Below are 18,851 nucleotides of genomic sequence, written 5' to 3' on the forward strand. Positions count from 1 at the left end.
TTTGTAGCTCTGATTTTCTTTTGTACACCAGCCATCCTCAAATTAATAGCTCTAGCCCAGACCTTTGAGCTCCAGATCTATATATCCAACTGCCTAGATAGCCTCTCTAGAATATATCTACGTAGAATGTATGATCCATGACAGCAAGTACAGTAAGTCCTCACGTCATGTTGTCAATAGGTTCTGTAACTTTAAGCAAAATGACACATAATGAAACCAATTTTCCCATAGGCTAATTGATATAATAAATAAGAGTTAAGTTCCAACGTCACTGAACAAGACTACTTTATTTGAGGACCTGCTGTATTTCACTGCTTTGTTTCAAGCTTTATCTGCATTGCCTAGAATAGTGCCTGGCAATAATTTATCAAATGATTAAATAAATAATAGTTCTTTATCTCTCAGAGACATCTTAAACTCCACATAAATCAAATTCAGGATCTTCTCTCTTTAACCGGCCCCTCTCCTAATGTTCCCTATTTCAATGATTGGCACAATTTATTCAGTTTCCCAAGCCAGGAACCTGGGTGTATCCTTGACATATCCCTGTTTCTCACCTTCCACATCCATTTGTCACCAAGACTTACTGAATTTTTGAGATGTTTCCTCATGTGTCCATATCTTTCCATCTCTACTGCTCTAGTCCAAGCTATCATTTCTCTCCTAGTCTTGTGCAATAGAAGTAAACGCTCAGCACCTACTCTTGTCCCTTTTCAGTCTATTCTCTTTGTTGCTCTTGGAATCAGAGAAACCCACAGAATCTGATTCTGGTATTTCTGTTTGAAACCAGTTGCTCTTAGGATTAAGAAAATTCTTAGCATGGCCTACAAGGCCCGTATGCTCTAGCCTCTGTCTACCCCTATAGACATATTTCATGCCACTTTTTTTGGACTTTCTGTGCTTTTGTCACATTGGCTTTTTAAATTCTTCCAATGTACCATGTTTTCTCCTGCCTCAAATCTAATGGATAATTAGTAGGTTTTAATACATATTATAAAATGGAATGTCTACTGTTAGCGAAATGAATACATCAATACTTTTAAGTAGATATTTACAACCCTAAAAGGGTAATGTTCTGTGCAGCATTCTTTTCTTGAAAAGTAAACTGTCTGTGAATTATTGCAAAAAAGCTCAAGCATTTTCAGTTCTAATTTGTTCCTCCTTTAGATTGTATCACACAGCTCCTCAATTTTCCCTCAAGTCAGTTATAAAACAAACACCTATGAGCTACATTTGTTCTTATTTTAAAGTAAGAAAACATTTTCTGTTGTAAATTTAAGCCATTCTCTTTAACAAAAAAAAAGAAAAGACTGCAGTATTGAGATAGGAAGGAAGTGTACAAAATGCCTTAATTTAAAAAATAAAACAAAATAATTAGGTCTTATATGAAAGTAGTGGCTTAATCAATGTGAGTGGAAGCCTCCATTTTGAAGATAGTCATCATTTTTTATAAGATTTCAAATCACCTTCTCTAATTACAAATAAAACAAATCTTGGATATTTTCACAAGCACCAAAGCTGAGCTGTGTTACTAAGTTAACTTATTGGTTTTAATTGTGAGTACCTGGGTAAGATTATTGTTTGGTTTTGTGTGATAATTTGTAGATTTGGTATTAAATCTTGTAATTTAATAATAGTTTTGGTATTAAATCTTGTAATACAATTTTGTAATTAAAGTATTTATAGGCTATATTCTGTTTTGTAAAATGAGAAATTGGTTTGCTCATTTCGAGTTCAAATTTTATTTAATCACTTAAATAATTTAACAGGTATTATACCATATAATATGTACTTACTACTTCTTTTTCTTTTAGTCAGTACAAAAGATTAAATTCTACAGAAGAATGCAGTCAAGTGATGGCTTTTTCTTTAGAATTTGAATATGGAGGCCACAGGAACGGAAGAAGTTGACAAGCTAAAAACTAAATTTATATCTGCTTGGAACAACATGAAATACAGTAAGTATCATGATGTAAACATTGTATAAATCCAAAAGAATAATTGAAGAAGTGTCCATCTCCCTTAAGTCACTGACAACTGCTTCAGGTTTTTGTTGAATGAAATATTTCTGTAAGGAATGGAGATAAGAATATTTCCTGAAGAAAGAGCCAAATATCACTATAAACATTGCTTAGAAAGTCAAGCAAACTATGTGGTCCTTTTTTAAAAAAAAAACATTCCAAAGCAGATAGAATTTATTCAGGTGATGGTAATACTTTCATTTTGAGACTCAGTTTCAGGTAACCTCATGTATGAACCAGGAAGCAAGCAAAATAGACTTCTGAACAGACAATATAAAGTTCACACACTGACACCTAGGACTTTCTCCTAGAAGTACCCTCAGACCCTTATTTTTGGCCTAGTTACCCTTGGTTTGCAAACAAATGTAATAAGGATCATATGGTAGTTTTGAAGCCTACTTTAGATTAGAAACAATTGGAGATGAAGAAGCATGTTGTAAATAATTTATGTGCCTTCTCATTTAAGTTTCATATTTTTCTGAGATAGATATCTTTCTGAGATTTAAATCTCATATCTTTCTGAGGTATTCCTTTTTTTTTTTTATAAGTTAGAAAACTGAGATTAAGTGACACATTAAAGGTTACATATCTAGGTAAGTCTTAAAACTGGTATTTAAACCCAGTCTCTCTTGCTCCCCAGTCTTACTGTTTTCCAAATACAGTGAGCATAATTTAGGATTTTTTTTTATCAGTGTCAATATTATAATATGATGAAGATGGAACTCGAATGGCATAGCACTTAAGATTTAAAAGATATTGGACTTTACTTTCTTGAAAAAGTGTTTAATTTTTGCTTTCTTTTTTTCTCTCCCTTTATTGTCATTATTTTATGAGGTATGTAAACTTGACTTCCTTTTAAAATATTAATAAGTAAATCATCCTTCTGGGTGTGTCTGATTCTCCAGAAAATTATCATCTCTATATTTCTGTACTCTTTGGCTTGTTGCATCTGTGAAAGCCTTATTCGTGATTTTCATATCACTGACTTAATGGAATATAGGTTTTTATGGAACATTCTGTTTATGGTAGTTAGTCTCCAAAGATGGTTCTCAGTGAATCACATCTTGTGTTGTCTCTTTTTTTCTAATTGAATCTGGACTGTCCTGTGCCTCACATTAACCAATAGAAAGAAATAGAAATGAGGTTTATCAATTCTGGGCCTAGCCACTGAGAGGTATCTTCTGTGCTGTTTTGGAGCTCTCAACTGTCATACCGTGTTTCCCCGAAAATAAGACTGGGTCTTATATTAAGGTTTGCTCCAAAAGACGCATGACATCCAGGGGACGTCATCCTGAAAAATCATGTTAGGGCTTCTTTTCTGGTTAGGTCTTATTTTCGAGGAAATACAGTATAACCAGGTCAGGTACCCTGCAGGAGAAATCACAGGGAGAGGCCACATGAAGAAGAAAGACCTTGAGACTGCGTAAGAGAGAAGGGGCCAGCCAAGTCAGTGTCTCAGTTGAGCTTCTCTATCTCATTTCCATTACGTTAGAGACTCCAAGCACGATCAGTTGGAGAACTGCTCAGCTGAACCCAATCAACCCACAGAACTCTGTGATATAAGAAACAAAGTTGTTATTTCAAATTATTAAGTTTTAGAGCGGTTTGTTCGGAGTGGTAAATAGGAATAGATAACTGAAACACTGTCCTAGTTCATCTCTTAATTTTTTTTGTAATTGAGGGAAAATTAACAAAGTGCAATGAACAGATCTTAAATATACAATTTACAGCGTATGCCACATATATACACCTGTGAAACTAACAGAGAAAATTTCCTTCACCCCAGAAAGTTTCCTCATGCTTGGTTCTGGTCAGTGCTCCGCTCCTCAGACAATCACTGCCCTGTGTCAATTTATTGAATGGCTTGTTTTCCAGATTTACTTGCTTTTCTTAATCTATTTAGTTTTATTTAATTAGTTTCATTTAGAAATCATGACAACATTTAATTTATTTCTGTCCCACCTCCCTGCTGCTATAGATTGGAGGTAAAAAGCAGGAGAGATTGAAGAACAGAATAGAAATACAGAGGCTGCCAAAAATATGTATACACATTTTAAGAAAGGAAAAAACTGTATTAAAATTGTAATACTCAATACATACCAATAACCAAAGATGACTGCAAGTCGTGTATACATTTTTTTTGGCACCCCCTATATATTATTGAATGTGGAGAATTCGAAAGAATATATTCTCTTCAACATGTAAGAAGGACTTATTCATAATAATCCTTCCTATTCATGGCTCTTTCCTGTCTATGCCTAGGCTTTGTTATCCCACGCGTCTATGGATTCTATATCGTTCATTTCCCCCTCTCTCTGCACCATAGTTTCTTGGTTCAGCAGCAACAGCTGGGACAGAGATAGTGGCATATTTCTTACAGTGCTTTTATAAAGATAAAATGAAAACTGGTCAACTAAAACTAAATAATTAAAAGAAAATAAGAACATTCCATAGATTAGCCATTTGGCATATTGCTCTGATTCAGCTTTGACATGCTCGTGGAAAAAGAGAAAACAATGACTGGGCCTTGTGAGAAGCCCTGAGTCCTCTTATGCACCTAGCTTCCTGGAGTATTGCAGAAAGTTAGTCTGTTATGAGGGGTGAGGCCCTGCCAGGATCTGCCCAGGAAATAGAAAAGTAAGCGAGACTGTGCACCTCATGAATGATGGTTGAACTTTAAAGCACTATAAATCTGTGCTCGCGTAAGATGTGGACACTTGCAGTGCCTCAGGCTCTGACCAATTAGATTCACAACTTTTCTTTTCTTGAGGAAGGACTGGTGACTGGCAAGAGGGGGTGGACAGAGGGGAAAGCATAGGGAAAAAAGGGAGATGTTCCTCCTTAAAGGTTGTTTCTTTTTATTCGAGGTTGTTTTTATGAAATTCTTAGGATTTGCTTTGGAAATACTGCGTTTTGGGTGGGGGAGGTTGTTACATACAGTTTTGGGGATTAGAATCATTCTGGTACGGTACTAATAATATTTCTAAGAGATAATGTCTGTAAAGCAGCTAGCCTAGTTACTGGTATACAACAGGTGGCCAGTAAATACTAAGTTCAGAGAAGAGAATCAGAGCGAGGTGGGAAAAGGAAAACATGGCTTCAACGTGCATGTGTGAACCAGAGGAAGGAGGATTTAGATGAGCTGATATCAGGGAAGACATTTTTATCATGGAATAGTATGAGTCAAACAGCAAAGCCCACTTTGAGTATAGGTAGAAAATAGTGGAAAAGATAACTGAGAAGTTCCTAATAAATCTGGTAAATAATGAGTCACTGTGGATGGCTTTTGAGCAGAAGAGTGATCTAATCAAAGCTGAGCCACAGGGAGATGAACTTGGCAGTGATATGTGGCATGTGCTAGAGTGGGGAAAGACTGATGGCAGACAAACCCTTTGGAGTGTATTGCACTAATCCACGTGAAGCTTAATGAAAGCCTAATTAGTATATTTGACTTTCCATTGTTTCTTTTTCACCACAAAATTCAGATACTTGCATCATCTCTATTATAAATACATATTTTTATTTATTTGTTCTTTATATTTATTTGCATTGTAGTACTTTAGGGACCACTTTCATAAAAATCACTCATTTTAAATTTTGTAACAACTCGGTTAAATATAAATGGCAGGTAGTCTATTTAAGACTAACCCTAATTCTGTTGGCTCCCAATTTCAGATTCTTTCTATTTATATGCTCTTGTATTTCAGGGGCTGCTTTTAAGCCAACCATTGGCAGTCAGGAATTTCATATATGTACTTTTCAGGAATGTGACGGGCAAGTGTTTTCTCAGGAAATTGAGAACTATTAATGAATCGCACCATAAAAAGCCACTACCTTTCAGACAAAAGGATACTTACTACCTTTCAGACATATAAGGTTTTGTAGGGAGAAAATCGGAAGATTTAGAGTTTGCAACTAAAGCTGGGGATTGGGCATTGGGAGGTGGAAAACTGAGATGAGGATGTCTGAAAGCTTTATATACCACTTTCAGAGATCCTCATTTGGTGAGCAAGATGGGGTTATAACAGATTGCCCTGGGAAATTTAAGAGATCAACTTTTATCATAAGCGTGCTCTTTTACCTAAATTACTTCCTGGGATATTCAAACCTTTTAATTGTCTAAGGTGGAAGGAAATACAAGAAATTGATAACATTTGTTGTTTTTGGAAATAGAGGTTGGTGTTAGGGAAACTGGAGTAGAATTTGTACCTTTTAAATTTTATACCCTAAGAACATTATGACCTGTTTGAAAATAAATCACATTTTTTCTCTTATGTTCTTTAAGTGGATAGAATGTGGTTACAATACTTAACTATATTTGAAAGTAGTATAAATAGCCTGTATTTCAGTTCATTGTCCAAATATTTTGCTACTCTTGCAAAAAATGCACCTCCATAGTTGAGAATTGATGAATTGAAATTAAGTAAAAGAAAATGCTCCTAGACTTCTAGTCTGTAATCCTTTCATTGCAAACAATTTTTCTCTTTTCTTGTTTAGGTTGGGTATTGAAAACAAAGACATATTTTAGTAGAAATTCTCCTGTATTATTGCTTGGAAAATGTTACCATTTTAAATATGAAGAAGGTAAGTGCTAAATTGGTAATGCATTTAAAATCTTTGTAGAAATTTATTGTGTAACTGTTTTCATTATTTTATTTTTAGATTAATCTACTTTTGGCACATTTCTTTGTTTTTTTACTTTCAATTTTAAAATACTGCAGTTAAAGGCACATAACATAAAATGTATCATCTTAATCATTTTTAAGTTTAAGTTCAGTGGTATTAATACATTCTTCAGGTTGTGCTACCATTACCACCACTCATTTCCAGAACTCTTCATCCTGTACAACTGAAACTCTGTACCCATAAACAATAACTCTCATTCCTCCCTTTCTCTCAGCTCCTAACGACCATCGTTCTCCTTTTTATGCCTGTATTTTAGCATATTTTGTTTTTAGAAACTGTATTTTAAATGCCACATAATATACTGTCATATGGTTTGGGTTTCTTGCGAACTTATTGAGGACAGGATCATGCCATCTTTTGTTATATCCCACATAATTTTGGACTTTATAGTATGAGTGCTAAGTAAATATTATTTAAATTGATAGGTTAATATTTTTTATCAATTTCTCTGATGATAACTTTAAAGTATATGATAAGTAATTAAACGTATTACCTCAGTGAACCTAAAATAGTAAATTTTCCAATTCTTAAGGATGCTCCAATTTCTGAAATTACTGACTTTGATGTTTCTGAATGTCCACATATGCTCATCCTTTCAATAATGATCATATATTTTCTTGTCATAATTTATGTCACTATTGAGTGCCTATTATGTCGGCATTATGCTAAGCTCTTTGCGAAATGTCTTAGTTCTCACAACAAGCCTAGAAGGTAGATTAAAGTATCCCTGTCTTATGCGTGTGAAAGCAGGAGCTTAGAAATGTTAAATAATTTGTCCATAGTCACACAAGTCTTAAATGGCAGAGCTGAAATTTAAAGCAAGACCACATCTCACTTTATTTATTTACTCATTTTTAATCAAAATTTAATTGACATACAATATTTTATTAATTTCAGGTGTACAACATAGTGATTTGACATTTTTATTCCTTAGGATGTGATCATCACAATAAGTCTAGAATAACTATCTATTACTATACAAAGTTATGATAATATTGACTATTTTCCCTATACTGTACGTTATATCCCTGTGACTTTTTGTTTTCCCCTAACTGGAGGTTTGTACCTCTTAGTCTCCTTGACCCTTTCACCCGCCCCCTTTCTCCCCCCATCTGCCCTCTGGCAACCAGCAGTTTCTTCTCTGTATCTGTGAGTCTGTGCCTATTTTGTTTCATTTGTTCATTTGTTTTGTTTTGTTTAGATTCCTCATGTATGTGAAATCATTTGTCGTTCTCTCTCTGACTGAATTTCATATAGCGTAATTCCCTCTAGGTCCTCTACGTTGTCGCAAGTGGCAAGGTTTCTTTCTTTTCATGCCTGAGTAATACTCAGTCGTATACATATACACCACAGCTTTTCTACCTTTTCTTATTCAGTCATCTATGTCTTGCTGTAATACTGGCGTTCTTTATGCTGTACCTCTTTGCTTGGTGTTGTGTGTATGAGTGTGTGTTTTGTGTATGTATGAATGTGTGTTACTGAGAGAGAGTCGGAGGGAGGGAGGGAGGAAGGTAGGGAGGGAGGGGCTGTGAGCATTTTACTCATTCTTGTTGACCTATTTTGGTATATCATTTATGGACAATTTTCTAAAATGTTGTAAGTGGCTTCTAATAATAACAGCGAACATCATGTATGTATAATATGCTAGGCAGGATTTGAAGTAATTTACATGTGTTAACTCATTGAGTCCTCAAAACATTCTTGAACGATGTGTATGAAGTTGATGGGGAAAGAAAGGCTGCATTTTAGGTGACTAGAATGGCACGGCAAAAGCACCAGCAATGAGGTATTAGGCGTCTATCTAGGAAACAGAGATGTCCAGTGTAGTTTTGGGGGGCGAGAATTCTGAAAAGGATCAAAGGAACATCTTGAATGCTATGCTGAAGAGTTAGGTCATTTGTTTACGGGCAGAGGAGAGCATGGATTTTGGGGTCAGACATATGTGGGTTTGAATTTTTGTTCTTTTTGCTTATTAGTTGTCACTTTAGACACGTTATTTAATCTCCCTAAGTATTAGTGACACTTATTTCACAGGTGTTTAGTGTTGTGCAAGGTATATGGAGGCATTGTACACTATATTATTATTTATGATACAAGGAATTTGTGAAAAAGTTATTAGAATTCCTTTTAAGAAAAGCACATATTTTGGAATAAATACTTTGAACAGATCCTTGTAGTGGGCACTTGATAGTCCTCAACTCAAGAGACGAAAAGTAAACGATGTCGGCGATCTGAAGACAACAAACAGAAGACGATTGTGTTTTGGACTAGGAGTAGGGCTATAGGGAAGGAGGAGGGTGTGGGGGTTGGGAAGGAGACAGGAGACAGAGCCAGAAAGGGGTGGAGGCTGCATGTCCATTGAGGTGTTTCCTTGTTGACATCCCCTGATCTCCAGTGAAGTCTGTTATGCTCATGTGGAGAATTAACAGAGATCCTGGGGCCACTTTTGGATTTCTGAATGTCACAGAATTTTTGGTTCACGTTTTCTGAGTTTTCAGAGAGATGTGGGTGGGGTACCCAGCTTCTTAACTACAGTGGTTATTGTTATTCTAGATTATTGAGCAACAAAATGCCACATTTCATTTAATTGTTCATTGATCACGTATTGAGTACATGCTGGCTAGGACATTGATCCTGCCCAGAGGAGCACATGATGATCATAACTAAATATATGAAATACCCAATAGTAGAAAGATAACTGATAGCAGTGTAGGCGAATGATCAGAAGTCAGTGTTTGCACATAATGGCTTTTTCTTCCTTGATTGCTTTAGAGCTATATATATATTTTAATCACTGGTTTGGAACAATTTGAGTATGATGAGTATTGGTGTAGTTTTATTCTTGTTTCTTGTACTTGGGTTTTGTTCAACTTTTTGGACCTGTTGGTTTATAGTTTTCATTGGATTTGAAATTTTTTCAGCCATGTTGTCTTCAAATAGTTTTTCTGTTCTCTCCTCTCTCTCCTACTGGGTCTCCAATTGCACATATATTAGCATGGATGAAATTGTGCCACAGCTCATTGTCACTACTGTTTTTTAAATTCTTTTTCCTCTTTTTTATTTTGGATAGTTCCTATTGCTATGTCCTCAAGTTCACCAATCTTTCACTCTTTTCCTTAGCAATGTCTAATCTACCATAAATCCCAGTCAGTATATTTTTCATCTTGAAGAGTATACTTTATCTATATACAAGTTCCATATTTTAAATCTTCCTTGTCTATACTTACCTTTTTGAACATATATTACATAGTTATAATAACATTTATGTCCTTGTTAATTCTAGAGTTTGTGTTAGTTCTGGGTCAATTTTGATTGATTGAGTGTTCTCATTTTGGCTTGTGTTTTCCTGCCTCTTTGCATACTTAGTGAGTCTTGATTGGTTGCCATCCATTGCGTTACTTACCTTGTTGGGTGCTCAATATTTTTGCATTCCTGCGAGTGTTGCATTGTGTGAATATGCCACACTTTATTTATCCATTTTATTCTTGGTGGGCATTGGATAGTTTTCAATTTAGGGCAATTATTAAGAGCCTTGATGTGATTGTTCTAGCACATATGCTTTAGTGAACAAACGTGTATAGATTTTCTTTCAGTACATATACTGAGAAATGTAATTGCTTGGTCATAGGGTATTCATATGTTCAGCCTCAGTATACACGTACTACTGTTTTACAAAATAGTTGTGCCAATTTATATTCCTATCAGGTGTGTATGAGAATTCTGCTTGCTCTTACCTCACCAATACTTAGTATTTTTCCCTTTTTATTAGAGCCATGTTTTTATTTTAATTTGCATTTCTCTGATAACTAATGAAAATGATCATGTTTTCATAAATATTTTTCTATTTGGATATGTCTTCTATTAGGTTATCTGTTTTCTCTTACTGATTCCTAGGTTTTCTTTATATTTTCTAGATATGAATCCCTTTTTTGGTATAGCTATAGGAAATGTCTTCTCCTATTTTTTCACTCCCTTTAATGTTATCTTTTGAAGAACACAGTTCTTAAATGTAATATAGCCTAGTTAATTTTTCTATCTCCTTAAATGGTTAGTGCCTTTTGTGTTCTGTTTAATAAATTTTTGCGTACTTTGGGATATGAAGATGTTTTCGCTAGTGTTCTGAATTTGTCATTTCTTTGTTTTTTCTCTCTGGTTGTTTTTAAGATTAGCTCTTTGTCTTGGTGTAGATTTCATTTTATTTTGCTTAGAATTCATATCTTTATTAAATTTGAAAAAATGTCAGCTACTGTTAATTATTGCTGTTCCCAATTTTTCCTATTCTTGCTCTGATAAATTCTGTGTCTCTGATAAATCTTTCTGTTAGGTTTTTCTCCATGTTTCTGAAATTCTTTGGTTTTTCATGTTTTCTATTACTTTGTCTCTCTGTGCTGTGTTCTGAGTAATTTCTTTAGTTCTTTCTCTGGTTCCTTGATTATTTCCTGAGCTGTGTATAATTTTCTGTTTAATTCTATACCAAGTTCCTGTTTTTAGTTGTTTTTTATTTCTAGTAGCTCTATTTGGTTTTCTTTCATATATGCCTGGTCAGTTTTCATAGTCTCTTTTCTATAAGTTGTCCAACTTTCAATACCTTTCTATATTTTTTAAACATACACATACTTATTTTATCCCATATCAGATAATTACAATGGCTGTACACTTTGAGGCTTTATTTTGCAACTTGATTTACTTCTCATCATTTTTCATATTAGCTTGTTTAATGTGATTTCTGATAGTGATAGTCAGCCTTGACTAAGCCCTCCGTACTACTAGCAATTCTCGCCTATTTCCTTAATCAACTTTCTTTCTCATTCTTTGTAGAAGTTCTTTCAGACATTCCCATTTTTCATAAAACTCTCAAGTGTCTCCTGTCATAAAAAACAAAAACAAAGCAAAACAAAATATAAAAAACAAACAAAACACCTTTCTCCTTTGGTTGCACATCTACCATGGACTGAACTCTGTGCTAGATGCTGAAGACTCATGGGTGCAGAAGATCAACATAGTCCTTCTCCTCTAGAGTACTTGAAATCTGCAGGGGAGGCAGATGTAGATAAAAAACATTATACAGTCTCATGCCCCACATGACAATGTTTCAGTCAATGATGGACCACATATACACAGTGAGTGGTCCCATAAGATTATAACGGAGCTGAAACATTCCTGTAGTGTAGTGACGTTGTAGCCATTGCAATAGTGTAGTGCAATTCATCACTCATGTGTTTGTGGTGGTGCTGGTATAAACAAACCTACTGAGCTGCCAGTCATATAAAAACACAGCACATACAATTATGTGCAGTACATAATACTTGATAATGATGATAAACGACTGTGTTACTGGTTTATGTATTTACTATGCTATACTTTATTATTTTAGAGTGCACTCTTAAAACTTAAAAAAGGGATCAAATATGCAGTGATGGAAAGAGAACTGACTCTAGGTGGTGAACACACAATGTGATATATAGATGATGTAATACAGAATTGTACACCTGAAATCTATGTAACTTTACTAACAATTGTCACCCCAGTAAACTTTAATTTAAAAAAAAGGAAAATAAAAACATCCCATTTTAGCTCTAAAAAAAAAAAAGAAATGTAAAGAAAAGTTTGCTGCAAAACAGTATGCGGTGTTCCACCGGCACCAACCTCATACATCTTGTATTTACTTTGTCTCTTGATTGCACTAGTTTTTCTTGCACTTCATTTAATCTCATGCATTGTTCTGTACAGTAACATGCTGTACAGACTTGTAACCTAGGAGCAATAGGCTGTACCTTTTAGCCTAGATGTGTACGTAGTAGGCTGTACCATCTAGGTTTGTGTAAGTGCACTGTTTGGTGTTTGCATAACTATTATACAAAACTGCCTAAAGACGCATTTCTAAGAATGTATCCCCATCAGGCGGCACATGACTGTAGATATAATTAAGATTGTGACAAAGGAAAGCCAATCAAATAGTGGAATAGGAGGGACAGTATTATAGTGGAAAGTCAGCAGAACAACAAAGTTCTTTTAATATTAGCAGTTTTCCAATAATATTTAGAGTAAATATTTAGAGTAAATAGAGGAGACTAAATTTTGATACGTAATTAATTACTTCTTCTAAGTAGGAGATGAGGAGGTATATGTTTGACAAGCCACAGGATGAGGTAAGAGACTTATGCACTATTGTATTAGGTTGGTGCAAAAGTAATTGTGGGTTTTGCAATTTTTTTTAACCTTTTAAACCGCAATTACTTTTGTACCAACCTAATATCAAATTTTAAACAAATCTAAATGTCTCTAAAGTGGAAATTTTGGACATATTTTTAGTGCCATGTTCAATTTCCAGGCATTTTAATTTGTAATTAGCTTCAAACTCTAATATTGAGAGAAATTCATTGATAATGGGGCAATGGCATTCATTCGTGTTATGATCATTGAGACTATATGCTGCAACTTAGCTCCATTAAGCTGAATATATAGGAAGTTGGGTGATGGTAATTTTTTCAGAATGAGCTTGAAAAGGGATAGGTGCAGGAAGCAGAAGGAAGAAAAGCATGATAAAACTTCTTGAACATCCTCTCGAAGGGTAGTGGAAATTGAACTCCTTGGAATTGAGAATTGTAGGCAGATTTATCTACCCACCATCCACCCACTCAAACCAACCAACATTTATTTGTATCTGCTTGTGCTAGGTAGGCACTGTGCTGCAGGCCGACGTTGTAAAGATTATTAAGACCCTCTCTCTCTGGGACTAATCAACGAATGTTAGTTCATTTTGAGCACTAGTGTTTTCTAAATTATTGGGCAAACAGTGACCATAGGTTTCACATAGAAATTGTATTAGCGATAGTCAGTTTGGAAAAACCTTTAAAAATGATATATGTGAGTCGCAACAATTTTTAAAAAAATTATATTTCCATGTAAAAGGATAACTACATATTTAAGAATTTTATATTTTTGCTCTTTAGCTTGTTAGTTTTGATTTTATAATTTGAGTATAAATATTCATGACAGTGACACATGTGCACATTTTATTTGATTTTAAGAACTAGTTTATATACATGTTTACATATTGACAATCCTGATGTTATATTTGCAGATCTCATTTTAGAGAGTACTAATATCTATATCCTGAGCCAAATGAGGCAAAAAGAAAAGATATTTTTACATTATTCCCTCATAAGAGTTGATTATATTTAGAATACAGGAGATTATTATTAACAACACTATTACTGATAATACCTTATATTAGTGACTGCTAGAATGTATAAAAAACATTTCAGCATTCATTCTCATTTGATTTTCATAATAGCCTGATTAGGCAGAATAAGATTTATCTTCATTTAAATAGAAAAAAAGGATTAGAAAGATTGTGATATATTCTATGTCTTATGGACAGTAATGGGAACATAATACCATTATTGACATTTCTTAGCACTTATTTAGACCATAATTTACGTTTTTATTTTGTAGATGAAAATAAACTGTTACCTGCAAGATCAGGTTGTACGATTGAAGATCATATAATTGCGGGAAATGTAGAAGAATTTCGTAAAGATTTTATTTCAAGAATATGGCTGACCTACAGAGAAGAATTTCCTCAAATAGAAGGCTCAGTTTTGACCACAGACTGTGGTTGGGGCTGTACATTAAGAACTGGCCAGATGCTGTTGGCTCAAGGACTCATACTACACTTTCTTGGTAGAGGTAAATCAAATCTCTGTTTTTGGGGGGACTGGGGGGTTGTTTTTTTAATTTGAACTCCAGCTTGCAAACTGCATAAAATATCCTGATGTTGATTTCTTGATTCCCTAATGTCTTCAAATTGAATGTCTTCAAATGGAATGTCTTCAAATTGAAACTAATCTAGCATATTGCATCTTTATTGAATCGGGCCAGGTACGACTTACATGTAAACTTTCATGATTCCCCTTTCAAAAATACAGGTTAAACGTACCTATTATTCTTGGCTACCACCACGAATTAAGTAAGTTCAATTTTTAGTAGCCTTGTTTTTGTTGTTGTTGTTATTTATTTCTTTTTGATTGAACTCTCTGGAATATCTCCAGTTCGGTAATTCCTGGGCAGGTCAATTGCAGTGACTTTAAGCAAGTAGTTAGCATTTTTTACATTATTTAAATGTTAAGTAATTTTACACTGGTTTATTTTCTTTCCATATGTAGTTTAAAACTATTTTTATCCTTATAAGTATCATTATAGTCAGTTAAGTTGATTTGGCATATTTTTAATAAGATCATCATATTAATCTTTTAGACTCTTAAAAATGTCATTGATACCTTACTTACATCTATCTTTTTCTTTCTAATGTGCCACCTTTATTACTATTTCTATTAGTCAATTTTTTATAATGTGTGTATTTGTAGGAGAATTTTAAATATTTAGTAACCTTTCTATAGGGATTATTGATGAGATCATATAAAGAGAATGTTTATTCACAAGTGGTGTGGATAATGCAAGGAAAAAGAATTGAAATATTTTTCATAGTCCTGACTAGATGTCTAAATCTGTGACTCATTTTGTTGACTTAAAATTACATGTATGTTTTGGGACTGTCTTGTTATTAAAAACAATGAAGTTGGTGAAATAGTTAACTTTTTTGAGATCTTTGATTTTTAATGATTTCATATGTTAACTTTTCATTTACTAGATAATTGATATTATTCCTTAAACAATGATTATGTTATTCTGAAAGGATTGTATGACAAAAACCATTTTGAAAAGACATTTAACACTTCCATTGTCAGACTTCTATTTTACCATATAATCAAAACAAAATCCACTTTCTGAAGTTATTCTCTTATGAATACTTTTAACATTAGTGAATGTTTATTATGCCTTTGGGTGGTCCAGACTAGATGTCTGATAAGCAGTACTAGTAATAGAATGCAAAATCTTTCCTCCATCTCAGCACTGTCAAAGGAAAGAAAAGAAAGAAAAAACATATTTCAGAATTGTCCATTTGTACCTGAGTTTACTGTTTTTTTCTTTCTTTTTTTTTTTTGTCTTTCATTTTGGTAATTTTTTTCATGTTTACATGTAATATATTCCTATTTTAGAAATTTTAGAAACTATAGAAGAGTCCACAGAGAATCATATTACCACTCAAAAGTAAACATGATATATTGGCTTATTTTCTCTGCTCATACCTTTACTTACTTTTTAAAGCAGCTTTATTGAGATATAATCTATATATCATAAATTCTCTCAGTTAAAATGAATGATTTAATGGGTTTTAGTATATTTACAGAGTTCTGTGACCATCACCATAATCTAATTTTAGGACATTTTCGTCATCCCCAAAAGAAACCTTATACCTGTTAGTATTTATTCCCAATACGCTCCCTCCCCCCATATGCAATCATTACACTTTCTTTCTCTGTAAATTTGCCTCTTTCTGAGTTCACTGTTTTAATTTAGTAACTCATATGAGTTTGAAGGTTACATACTTATTTTAGTAGAATTGTTAGTGTTACTATTTAAGACATCTGAACACCTTGCTTTGGAACTACTATAGCTTGGACCTGGCCTGATGCTTTGAACATTGAAAATTCAGACTCTGAATCATGGACTTCTCACACTGTAAAAAAATTCACTGCATCATTTGAAGCATCGCTTTCAGGGGAAAGAGAACTCAAAACCCCAACAATTTCTCTGAAGGAAACAATTGGGAGATATTCTGATGATCATGAAATGCGAAATGAAATTTATCACAGGAAAATCGTCTCTTGGTTTGGTGATTCCCCCTTGGCTCTCTTTGGCTTACATCAACTAATAGAATATGGAAAGAAGTCTGGGAAAAAAGCTGGAGATTGGTATGGACCGGCTGTGGTTGCTCACATTTTAAGGTAAAATTGTTTTAAAATCTTTCACTTTATGACAGAGATCTGTTCTTAGGCTCAGAGATACTGATTTTTGCTGTTTGTCTATGTAATTAGAACTTTTAAAGTCTAATTGTATGAGAATATTCATAAAGGAGCTTTAATTTGCTAATAGGGAGAAAACAAGACATTTTGCAACTCTAGTTACATTTAATTTGTCTACTGACAAATTTTTCTTCTTTTGCTCACAGATGTAAATAAACATCCAAGATCTTTTTCTAACCAGGTTTTCATTCGACTACCTTATTGAAATTTTCTACAAACTAACATCTCTTTCAACCTTGGAACATTACAGTTTTTTTGTTGTTTTTTTTTTACTAGTATAACCTGGGGGCTGTAATGTACTGATAGTGTAATGAAATGTCAAGAGCTAAAATTGATGTTTCCAGCATTTCTTTGCACACATCAAATTCTTGCGAATTGTAAATGTATGGAACTATTAATATTATAATTATATCATAGTAAAAGTAAAGAGTCTGTGACATTCAGAGTAGTTAGAGAAAAGTCAAAAGTCAGATTTCACTATACGTCATCTTTTTTTATGTGCCATTTATTTGGATTCTACTTAAGTTTTCTTTAAAAAAAATTGTCTTATTTGTTGTTTGTCCCATTGTTATAAACTGAATCATTAGTATGTCATCCAAGTATAGTATGTTGTTGTAAATTTACTCCATTTAGAATCATATAAATTTGAAATTATTACAAAGTTTTTTGCATACTGTATTAAATTGCTTTTAGATTTTATAGGCCAGAGGCTTACAATTGAAAAAGTATTTGCATAATGTTATTAAACGGATTGGTAATAATAATATCAAGTCCAGCTTGGGATGACATGTATAAAAGCATAGTTTCTACTCTTCAAAATGTTATGTTTTATGGCTCAGGAATCAGAAAGCTTTTCTTGTAAAAGATCTGATAATAAATGTTTTAGGCTTTGCAGGTCTTATAAGGGCTCTATTGCCCATTTGTCTTTTTCTTTCTTTTCCTTTTTCAAAAATAATCCTTTAAAATTGTGGAAACCATTCTTAGCTTGCAGGATGTAAAAAAACAGGCCACAGGTCATATTTGGCCTGTGGGCCATAGGTTGCCAATCCTTCTTCTGTACTAACACATATAAACATGCATAATAAGACATGTTAAGTGAAAAAAATTATAAAATGAAAATATTCATAGTTCCATAATTTATGTAATTTCCTTCTGCAGATATTGTCATGATTTTCTTCATATCATGTGCAGTGTTGAGAATGTTATGCTTAGAAATATTTTTCAATTTACAGTGTTACTTGCAAAATTCTGAGACGTGAAATTAGGAAATTCATTTGTTCAGGTCATACAGGTTTTTCAATGAAGGAATAAAAGTTATGCTATCGTTTAAAGAAAACAAAAAACAAAACTTTCGTAAGTGTACCAGAAGACAATCAAACAGTAATTCACAGTAATGTAAGTTCATATGAAGCAAACCTTGAAGCATATTTTAATACCATTGGTTAGAAAACATTTAATATAGCCAGGTGAATGGTTGAGAGAAACTATATTGAGAGGGCAGGGTTTATAGCTTTATACCCAAGGTTTTTTTTTTTTTAACATATTTTGTAACTTAAGTTTTAATGTTCTTTGAATAATTTAGTGTAATATTCAACTTTGAAAAAATTGGCCTGATTTCTGATACCATTTAGATGATAGTTTCAAAAGCTGACACTATAGGTTAAATAGCAATGTCAGGAAAATGATGGCTTTCTTTCCTCTTAAATTAAATCTTTAGTTATCAACGGGAAATATTAGTTAGGATTTTAAAGAATGATGCTTATTGTTTTTTAGAAAAGCAGTTGAAGAAGCAAGACACCCTGATTTACAAGGAATAACTATTTATGTTGCGCAAGATTGTACAGGTAAGGAATGTATATAATTCTAATTTTTATCTGTTTATTTGGTCAGACTTCTCATGTATTTAGTTTATCTCAATTATATTCTAAATGATTATGAAGGCAGGGACCACGTCTTACACATTTTTGATCCTACATAGCACCTTATACTTAGCAGACATTTATTAAATATTCCTTGATATACTATGAATTATTAGTTGCGATATTAAAATACATTCCTAAAGAAAATTCCTTCTACCTCCTGTCCATTCCTTCAGTGTCCTTTGCTGATTTTTTCTTATCTCCCTGATCTCTAAAATCATTGGTATGTTGTGCTCATCTCTTTTTCTGTGTACACGGATTCAAATTCACCCAGGCTCATGGCTTTACAGTACCAT

The 18,851-nt window shown here is 33.5% G+C and overlaps 1 protein-coding gene across 7 annotated transcripts in view; it reads left to right on the top strand.

Annotated features, from left to right (window-relative positions):
* The window catches only part of ATG4C (autophagy related 4C cysteine peptidase), a 64,626-nt gene that overhangs the window by 18,358 nt on the left and 27,417 nt on the right, over nt 1-18,851 (top strand). For all 7 annotated transcript variants that reach the window (XM_019731427.3, XM_019731407.3, XM_074334838.2 and 4 more), the window contains 5 exons: nt 1,815-1,958; nt 6,519-6,605; nt 14,166-14,399; nt 16,228-16,558; nt 18,410-18,480. In XM_019731427.3, coding sequence (XP_019586986.2) covers nt 1,883-1,958; nt 6,519-6,605; nt 14,166-14,399; nt 16,228-16,558; nt 18,410-18,480 — 799 coding nt within the window. In that variant the 5' untranslated portion in view covers nt 1,815-1,882. The remainder of the gene's footprint in view (nt 1-1,814; nt 1,959-6,518; nt 6,606-14,165; nt 14,400-16,227; nt 16,559-18,409; nt 18,481-18,851) is intronic.

This window comes from Rhinolophus sinicus, chromosome 14, assembly GCF_057876585.1.
Source record: "Rhinolophus sinicus isolate RSI-liver-muscle chromosome 14, RSI-T2T, whole genome shotgun sequence".
Taxonomy (NCBI): Eukaryota; Metazoa; Chordata; class Mammalia; order Chiroptera; family Rhinolophidae; genus Rhinolophus; species Rhinolophus sinicus.